Genomic DNA, 9,507 nt, shown 5'->3' on the forward strand with positions numbered 1-9,507 from the left:
ATGAAAATGAAGATTAAAGACAGAAAGAGGAAGGCATGTGGGAGTGAAAGGAAATTTTAAAAGACTCAAGTTGTGTTATGTACACATACTTATTCCCTAAGATGAATGTAAACTTTACATACTGTAAATATATACTAATAAAATAACAAAAACTTATGCAAGTGCTTACAGTTGAAGGGATAAAGGGAAAAATTAATTATCTAAGCTTGTAGCATACAGACTTGAGAAGGAGTAAGTTAAGCCCTCAATAGATAAACAGAAACAAATAACAAAAATATAAGAAGCCAATAAAATAGAAAAATGGACAAACAACAGAGGAAGTTAATAGTTATTTTTTTTGTACTTTAGGCACAAAATGTCATTTCAGATTGATTATCTGTTTTAATATGTATCCAGAATCATAGGGACCATAGAAGAAAAATCAGAAGACTGTGAAAATGCAATGAGAATCTCATGGATATAAGAATCGGAAAGCAGAGGACTCCAGGATAGATTAGGAACTGAACTTTTTTAAGTGGGAGACGGACAGTATATTGAGAAGCTCGTGACTGTGGTATTTGGGCAACTCTGAGGCATAGATTTCAGAAGTATCCATAATATTTTCAGCTCAGGAATTTGCTGAAAGTAGTTTTTCAGTCAAAATGTGTAGTAAGAATGAATATCCAAGTTTGGAGCTACTGTGGTACTAATTACAAAACCCCACTCATGTGACACTGGCCATTTACCTAGGTATTTATCACTGCATTGCTTCCTTTTAATGGTGGTCTTCATCTAGAAATCCAGAGTTCTTTGGGGGAAATCAAAATTGAAGCCATAGACATATCAAGTGGGAGAGAAAGTTATACCACATAAAACTTAACTGATTAGAGCTGCCACAATCACAAATTCTTGACTTCTGCAAGAGGGCAGCAACTTCTCAACTGACAATCTGAGAAAGAAGACAGTGGGCTAAAGTGAATCTTCTCTCCAGATATATTCACTGCACAAGACTATTTGCATTGTACTTAGATATTCCTCCCCTTGTAAGACTTAGAATTGCAGGCAGCTTATACGAAGTACAGTAATGAGTGTCTTGGTGGGACTAAAGCCAAGAGTCTTTATCGCAACTGGCCTTGAAGCTGACGTTTTCAGCCTTGCCAGGGAAGGAAAAGATGTAAATTAGTTATTATTCTTTGGGGAGGAGGGATCCTGGAGAAAAAATGAGCAATGAGAATGAAACAGAAGTACAAGTGATGGGATGAGTCAGAGGACACAGGACATAAAGCTCCAGTGCTGCCTTGGAAACTTGAGGGAACCAGCATCCAGGTGCCTTCATCTGCCTTTTATCAGCTCTAGGTTAAAACTTGTCATTTTTTTCCAGTGACTCCCGGTGATGGTAGAGACATGGAATTTGCAAAAACTGGAAGACAGTGAGCAGATGAGGTGTCTGTGCATCTGTTCTTAAACAACTTCTCTCTTTAGCTCTCTCCAGGGTGCCCAGTCACCACACCTGCTCGCTAGTGTGTTCTGCTTCCTGAACTGATGATGACAGGATGGAGCTGCCTGGTAACAGGAGCAGGAGGCTTCCTGGGCAAGAGGATCGTCCACTTGTTGGTGAAGGAGAAGGAACTGCAAGAAGTCAGGGCTCTGGACAAGGCCTTCAAACCAGAAACCAAGGAAGAATTCTCTAGTAAGTGAGCTGTGGGACTGAGTGTGGGCCTCCACTGTGAAAGCCTGAGTGAGTAGAGAGGGATGCTCCTGAAATGAAAAAGAACTTGGAGCCCTAAGGCTCTGTGTGTCCACACTCACCAGGAGTAATCACGGGTGGTAGAACATAATCGACACCCATCAGCTGCCTGGAGACTGGACTCTGGCCTGCTCAGTACTAGACAAGGTGGACACAGGCTGGTAAACTTCTCCCCTTCTCTTATAGGAATCACACATTAGTTCTTTCCTCTCTTGTAGCTAATTAATGTGCTCAGTTCAGTGATTACTATGCAAAACAGGCAAAGTACTACTAAGCTGGAGGTTGCAGTAGTGGAACTTTGCCTCATTTGATTTCCCTGGGCCCTTTTCTTGTCTTTAGTTTTGCTTTTTAAGGGACTCACTTAGGATCTTTTGTGAGGGAAAAGAAAAAAATCTAAAGTAAAGCTGACCAAGTGTATGTGGGGTGTGTGTATGCATGTGTGTGTGACTGCATGTGTGTTGTGCAAGACAGAGTGAGAGAGACAGAGAGAGGGAACAGGAGAGAGAGAAAAGAAAGAAGGAAGAAATGATGGGAAAGAGAGGAAGGGAGGGAGGAATCCAGGGATAAAGAAAGAAAAGGATTATAGAAAATGGAAGGAAGGAAGGAGAGAATGAAAGAAGGGAAGGAAGAGAGGGAAAAAGATAAAAAGACAGTGAGCCAAAGAGAAATACAAGGAGAGACAGACACAGAATAAGAGTAAACAGACAAGTGGCCTGTGCAGAGCCAGAGTCAAAGTGAGAAGCATAAGGGACTGGGACGTTCTTCCTACGTTTGTTCCTCTTATGCTGTTCCCACTATTTCCCTCTGCTCTTTATCCCCACAAAGAAAGCCACTGCTAATATGCTGGTACTGTCCATTATTGCTTTTAAGAATTGCTGGTCCTGTGGCAGCAATGCAAATAATACAGCTGCTGGATGAACATTGCATTTTACCAGCTGTTTATTCCTGTTTTTCAAAGTAATTCTGTGATAAAGCAGGAAGGGGCTCATCCATGGGCACATCACATACTTTGAAGACAGAAAAGAAAAGTGTCTGGCCTGAAGTCACTTGTTTAATAGGAGCAGAACACAGGTCAGAACTCTATCCCAGGGGTCTCATCACCGGGCTGGGGGCTTACTCTTAACACCATCAGACATCAATCCCCCTCCTGGTTCTCCTGGGTGCTCCAAATCTATTATCTGCCACTCACCATCTGTCCACGGGATCCCTGGATTTCCAGACCTTCCTGCTCTTCTCCCAGCTTCTCTACTTTTCTCTGACTTGTTCCACAGTCCATCGTCCTCCATTTACTGCTTCAATGTTGTTTCCGTGAAGAAATACTAACACACAATGAGAAATGTTTGTAATTTTTCCTCAGAAAAATATTTAGAACTTAACTATTTATGGCAGGAAAGGGACATTCTCAGACTCAAGGAATAAATCCTCATAGTGACAATCCAAGGAGTGCAAGGAATGTGCAGAAGCCCGCTGAGAAGTAATAGTAGAGGATCTTCAACACTCTTTTCTCCCCCTGCCAGGTGCTCTGTGGCTTGTTTGTAGGGTCACTGCTTTATTCCTCAAGACACTCATATGAGATAGGAAATATGTATATCTTCTTTTTACAGGTGAGAAGACAGGTTTAGAGAGGTTAGCTAATACATTAAAAGAGCCACAGATAAAGCCCAGAGCTTGAGTTCCAAAAGTGCTACTAACAGCTTCTATGTTCTTCACAATTATTTGGTAAGCAACTTCTATGTAGGCTTCTCCTAAATGCATTCATACAACATAAGCAACTGATTATTCTGTCTACAAGTTAACTCAGCTGTCGAAGTTGACTCAACGTGGACAAAGACATAGCTGTGACCATCACAAACACCCATAGTGGCCTAACAAGCTGTAAGAGTCCTTGAGCATTGATGAGATAATACCCACGGTCTCTCTGGGTTTGAACTCTTCCTGCCGCTCACAGCCATCATTCTGAACCAGACATTTGAAATCAGCAGCAAAGGAGATACAAAGGAAGGGAGTAGGGGACAGAAGAGGGACATGATCAGGGAAGTCTCCTTTCAAGCTGGAACTCACCTGCTTCTGTAGCTCTTCCCACTTGGCCTTCATGTAGGGCCTTCTTGGGGTCACCTGGCAGAAGGAGGCAGGAGAGGAGTTGAGACCTCACTGCCACTTTGTACTCAGTTGGGTCCCTAGAGCCTGCTGAGCTTCAGTTTCCTCAGCTAAGCAGGTGAGAAAGCAGAATCAGAATTCCTCTCCAACAAGGTCTTTAGGAAAAAAAATGAGTCAACTGTTCATTTGCTTGTAAACTGTGCAGCACAAACAAATGTCGAGTGTTGATGGATACTATGTGTGGCACAGGATGGGTTTTTCTGGATTAAATTAGGATGGTCTTGTCACTGTCAGTATCATTGCATCACACAGGTGAGTCTCACTTGTCATATGGACACCTTCATGTTGCAGCCACTGTCCTGGACTAGACAGCTTGTATGGAAATCACTTGTAGATGACTCATTTGTATCATGCATGCTGGATATTGATATTATTTGACACACAATAAGATTAATTAAGTCCATCAAAAGAGCTCAACTGGAATTCTCTTGGTAGGACTCCACTCACCTCCTCCTAGTCACACAAGTGGGAAACACTAGGGATGAGCTTAACTGATTTTTCTGCTTAGCCAAGGCCCAGTAAGTACCCAGACATGCCAGGGGAAGGCCTGAAATTCACCACTTGTGGGTCTCCCCTCTTCTGCTCCTATTACTGGGTCCTGGTTTGCCCTCTTGTGAATTCTGACAGAGACATTCTAATTAGTATATTGTAGCCCTGTTTTCTCTTATATCCTCACAACAGTATATTGGACATCCTGGCGCCAAGGTGAGTGTCCTATTCACAGGCCTGCCTCTGTTCCTCCTGCAGTTTCAGATCCCTAAATGATTCCTCATTGTCTACACAGTTAAATTATAAATTGGCCTCTGTATCAAACTATCTACAGCTTTCCTGCTCTTCTTGATGAGCTTGATGAAACTTCTCACACACTAACAGTTCTTTGGTTCATGATACTCATTGGAGCTTACTGCTCAGATTCATGTTCCGCAATAGAGTCAGATGCAAACATTTGTTTGTTCTTTGCCAGTAAATGCTACGTACTGTGTTTTCTGAGCCTTCATTACCTTGTTCACTCTGTGGAATGTTCTCATTCCTGGATATCTCCTTGCTATGAATATTTTTAAAAGTCTATGTACTGTCGACTTATCAGTAAAATTCCCAGGCCATCCAGAAAGCTTTCTAATGACCTGTTCTGTGTTTCCACAGAGCTGAACACAAAGACAAAGGTTACAATAATTGAAGGAGACATTCTGGATGCTCAGAGCCTGAGGAGAGCCTGCCAGGGCATCTCAGTCGTCATTCACACCGCTGCTGTTATTGACATATCTGGTGTGCTTCCTGCACAGACCATCATGGAAGTCAACCTGAAAGGTAGAGCAGCCTGTGAGCAACACGCACCTGGTGGGAAAAGAAAATGGTAGGAGAGATGAGAAGGGAGAGTGAAGCCCTGAAGAGTCTTTGCTTACCACTCTCAGCTAACAAAACTCAGAGCTATTATTTTTTGGTATTTTAGATAATAAATCAGGGATCAGAAAAATCAAGAAAGTTCTCCAAGTTCCCACATGTAGTCAGGAGGAAAGTAAGAATTTTAAAATTACTCACATTTGATTAAAAACCATGAATATTCTTCCTCCAGTTACTTCATTACAGTGTCAGCTGTCCTCTGAATCTAGGCTCTTGATGCCCACCTACGCCATATTTCTCCTGTGCGAAACCAGATTCTGCAATACCTCCCCAGACATACATTTTTTAGAACTAGCATGAAGCCTGATATCCAGAACCTCCTGCCCACCAGAAGGAAGGCTTTCTCTCTGAAGAACTAGCACAGATGGTTCACAAGAGTCTTTTAGAATAGAATGATGGAACATGGGCTTTCCCATTGAATTTTCTAAGCAACAATTATTTCCTACTATCTATAATATTATCTCTTAAGCACTCTACCATTTATAGACCAGGAGTAGTTTCTGGTCAGATGCCTTAAAAAAAGAAGCCCTCTTTACATCCTCATTTCTAAATGCTTGGTGGCTTCTTCTGAATTGTAGCTTTCCCGCTGACTTTAACCAGAAACCCATTAGCTCAAGGAATCTTGCCTTGGACCACTGTCACTCAGAACCCAGAAGGCCAGTTTTTCCAGCATCACCATGACCCTGACCCTATTCATCTGTCAGGAATGCCTTTTACACAGATTCAGGGACACAGTGGCTCCCTTGCAAGGCAAACTAATTATTTTTTCATTTTACAAAACCACTTTTTAAAAATCCCTCTCTACTCACACTCCAGAAGGCTGCTATAAATAGGCAGATTTTCATTTCAGGTCCCTGTCTCATGAGACTTGCCCTCTGCATCTCTTAACAACAGAGGATGAGAAATGAAAGAGGCAGAATTGCAGGTATTCATTTAGTAAAATGTTTTCACAGGTTAGCACATTCTTTACAAAGATAGTTCTCCTCTTTGGTTAAACTAAACTCATATAGTTATGTCCTACAAGTTTCTTTTTTTTTTAAAAGAAATTCTAGTTGTCAAGAAAATCAAATGCATAAATATTTTAAATTGGGTGGTGGAGGAAGGAAGGAAAGGAGGGAGGGAAGGTCATCTCTGCACCCCTCCTTCAAGGGAAGTAGCCCAGTCAAAGGTGTTGCAGAAAGTGGTCCACAATTTCTGGCCACTGTGAACATTCGCAGAAGAGGGAACACTCTTGCTCTCAGTTCTCCACTAGATTGAACAGAAAAACCATGAAGCTAGATCTCAGAATGCCAAGGAAAGAAATCTTCATCATCACTGCTGCTCATAGTCTGGGTGAACAAAGTGATGGAAGACGCAGTGTTCACAGGGAACACAATCTGGATCAGAGGCCGGGTCTCTACATGTCTCACTAATCCGTAGCTATTAGCTCAGACACAAAGATTGTTCTTGTGAAAACATTTTTATTAATCTTCAAACAAAAAGGGAAATATAGGCAAGTATGAGGTTTTCAACTTATAATTTAATATTACTGGTAAGTAATGAGCATATGAAATGTGAATTTCAAATTGTCTATGTGTCTTTCTGAATTTTAGGATTTAAAATGAGCCCTAAATAAATAATGAAATTATGTGAATGAAAAAATGGTAATGAGGCTTTTTTATTATTTTTGTAATTCATATTTTTCTTTTTATTTATACTGGGGATATAACCCTAGGGTTAGAGCATGCTATGTCTAACACTAAGCTATATCTCAAAACACATGGTAATTATATATCTGTACTAGTGAAATATATACTAGCCTACCTATCCCTTTTCAAAAAACAACACACACACACACACACACACACACACACACACACACACAGATAGAACACAAAAACTCACATATTATTTCTTATCACAACACAAATGTTAGTCCATTTCTATTTTTATTTTGCTCTGACTGCAACCTGGTAGATCTGTATTAATCACCTCATGGGGAGGAACTGGATATGAACATGATTCTTATCCATGGGGGAACCTTTGGCTTATTTTCTGATGCTGACTCTGTGTTCCCACGTGCAGGTACCCAGCTCCTGTTGGAGGCCTGTGTGCAAGCCAGCGTGCGAATCTTCATCTACACAAGCACAATCGAAGTAGCTGGGCCCAACTCCTACAAGGAGATCGTCCAGAACACCAATGAGTACAACCATCATGAAAGCATATGGTCTGCTCCATACCCATGCAGCAAAAGGCTGGCTGAGAAGGCTGTGCTGAAAGCTAATGGCTGCCCACTGAGAAATGGTGGCACCCTGTATACTTGTGCTTTGAGGCCCACGTACATCTATGGAGAAGGAAGCCCATTCTTATCTTCTGAGATGAATAAAGCCCTCAAAAACAATGGCATACTGAAAAGCACAGGCAAATTCTCTGTAGCCAATCCAGTCTATGTTGGTAATGTGGCCTGGGCTCACATTATGGCCTCCAGAGCCCTCAGGGACTCTAACAAGGCCCCAGATATTCAAGGACAATTCTATTATGTCTCAGATGACACACCTCACCAAAGTTATGATAACCTCAATTACAATCTGAGCAAAGAATGGGGCCTCTGCCTTGATTCTGGCCCAAGCATCCCTCTGTCTCTAATGTACTGGCTTGCTTTCCTGCTGGAAATGGTGAGCTTTCTGTTGAGACCAATTTATAATTTTCAACCGCCCTTCACCCGCCACTTACTGACCCTGTCAAATAGTGTGTTCACAGTCTCCTATAAGAAAGCTCAACAGCACCTAGGGTATGAGCCACTCTTCAGCTGGGAGGAAGCCAAGCAGAAAACAGGGGAGTGGGTTGGTTCACTAGTGCAGCAGCACAAGGGGACTTTGAAGACAAAGACTCAGTGATGTGACTATGATAGCGATGTGATTTAGGGTGATGCCTGGAAGTTTAATTTACTTCCTCCATATGTCTTTGTTCAGAAAGTGACAAAGGAACAAGCCCAAGTCCTACAGGCTCCTCTGACACAATCGCAACTTACCATCTTCCTAAGGCCACAAGATGCTCATTTCCCCTTGCTAGATATAAAATGTTTCTGTTCTTGGAAACTTTATACTGCTTCACAAAACACAATGAAAAGCAGAATAAAACTTTGATTGCCTAACCTGGAATCTGTATGATTTATATTAATTCCACCTTCCCTTTCCATTTCCCATTATGGTCATGTGCTGTTTAGAAAGCTGCATAGAACTGTTGTGGGAAGAGTGATGGCAGGGACAGAAGAGAACCTGAGAATCCTGCTGAGCTGCTAGTGTCCAGACACATATTAGATGACTTACATTACCTCCTGAAATGTTTCTCCCTGAGAGACACCCCCATGAATTTAGGTGTATAGAACATATACCTCCATGTCCTGTTCAAGCAGCCCTGGAACCAGCACAGCCCTTGAAAGCACCCTGAGACTGGGATGAGCAGGGACAGCATCCCTCAACCACTGACTTGGGAATTACATGTGAAGCGGTAATGCTTCTAGCCTTCAACTGCAATGTCAGAGTCCTTGATTGTTCTAGAATACACCTGAATACATGAGTGCTGACCTTTGCAGTCATGTGTAGCCTTGTATTTCATTATTGTAATTCATATAATCAAAGCATAGCATGGGTTCTTAGGAAATAATAGGAAAAGGTTTCAGTTTCCTACTATAAATGCATCTCCTAATTATCCTAAAGTATGCAAATCCCCTCTAGAGCCTCACTTAAAGATTTAACTGTCTCTCCCTCCCTCTTCCTCCCTTCTGCCTTATATTCTCTCTTTACTTTTATTCTTGTACCTCTTGGACTTCTTTCTTTTTCTATGTTTCTTTCTCTAAATTTTGTGTATTTCTTTGAGTAGAGGAAAACAAACAAGAGTTTTGTTGATTTAAGTGATGACATAGCCATTAACCAATCAGTGAACCAAGAGACACAGGATCTGTTGATTTCCCAAGGACAGAGGCAAATGGGGCCCCTTGTTTATTGGATGGATGTGGGAAGCTGCCTGCTTTGCACTAGGCTGTTGCTTTTACTGTGTTATTGTATCACAAATATCACAAAAGTCTCAGCAGGGTCAAGATTCTTCTTTATTCCCATGTTCAACAAAATTTAAAGAGGCTGTTGATTGAAATGAAACTCTTGTATTAGATTCCACCAGAATGGCTACTCTTAGACTAAAATTCTGCACTGTCAATGCTTCAGTGTTTACTGAAACTAAGATAT

The 9,507-nt window shown here is 41.6% G+C and overlaps 1 protein-coding gene across 3 annotated transcripts; it reads left to right on the forward strand.

The window, feature by feature from the left end:
• Positions 1–1,166: 1,166 nt before the first annotated feature.
• Positions 1,167–8,424, forward strand: Hsd3b1 (hydroxy-delta-5-steroid dehydrogenase, 3 beta- and steroid delta-isomerase 1). 3 transcript variants are annotated; one of them, XM_063227793.1, is made up of 4 exons: positions 1,167–1,305; positions 1,462–1,669; positions 5,027–5,191; positions 7,349–8,424. In XM_063227793.1, exons 2-4 carry the CDS (start codon positions 1,522–1,524, stop codon positions 8,158–8,160), a joined length of 1,125 nt encoding a protein of 374 aa, XP_063083863.1. In that variant the 5' UTR covers positions 1,167–1,305; positions 1,462–1,521; the 3' UTR covers positions 8,161–8,424. The 3 variants fall into 3 exon arrangements, with proteins under 3 accessions (XP_063083863.1, XP_023416936.1, NP_001166349.1); NM_001172878.2 differs by having other exon boundaries at positions 1,295–1,335; positions 7,349–8,417; XM_023561168.2 differs by having other exon boundaries at positions 1,291–1,669.
• Positions 8,425–9,507: the final 1,083 nt, after the last annotated feature.

Source organism: Cavia porcellus, unplaced genomic scaffold, assembly GCF_034190915.1.
Source record: "Cavia porcellus strain 051 isolate PalLab524CR breed Dunkin Hartley unplaced genomic scaffold, mCavPor4.1 scaffold_1, whole genome shotgun sequence".
NCBI classification, from domain to species: Eukaryota; Metazoa; Chordata; class Mammalia; order Rodentia; family Caviidae; genus Cavia; species Cavia porcellus.

What these genes read in the sequence shown, in the direction of transcription:
- Hsd3b1 (XM_063227793.1), top strand. Translation starts at nt 1,522, where the DNA reads ATGATGACAGGATGGAGCTGCCTGGTAACAGGAGCAGGAGGCTTCCTG. An exon ending in AACCAAGGAAGAATTCTCTA is followed by an intron (nt 1,670 to 5,026) that starts GTAAGTGAGCTG and finishes GTGTTTCCACAG; the next exon opens with AGCTGAACACAAAGACAAAG. An exon ending in CATGGAAGTCAACCTGAAAG is followed by an intron (nt 5,192 to 7,348) that starts GTAGAGCAGCCT and finishes TCCCACGTGCAG; the next exon opens with GTACCCAGCTCCTGTTGGAG.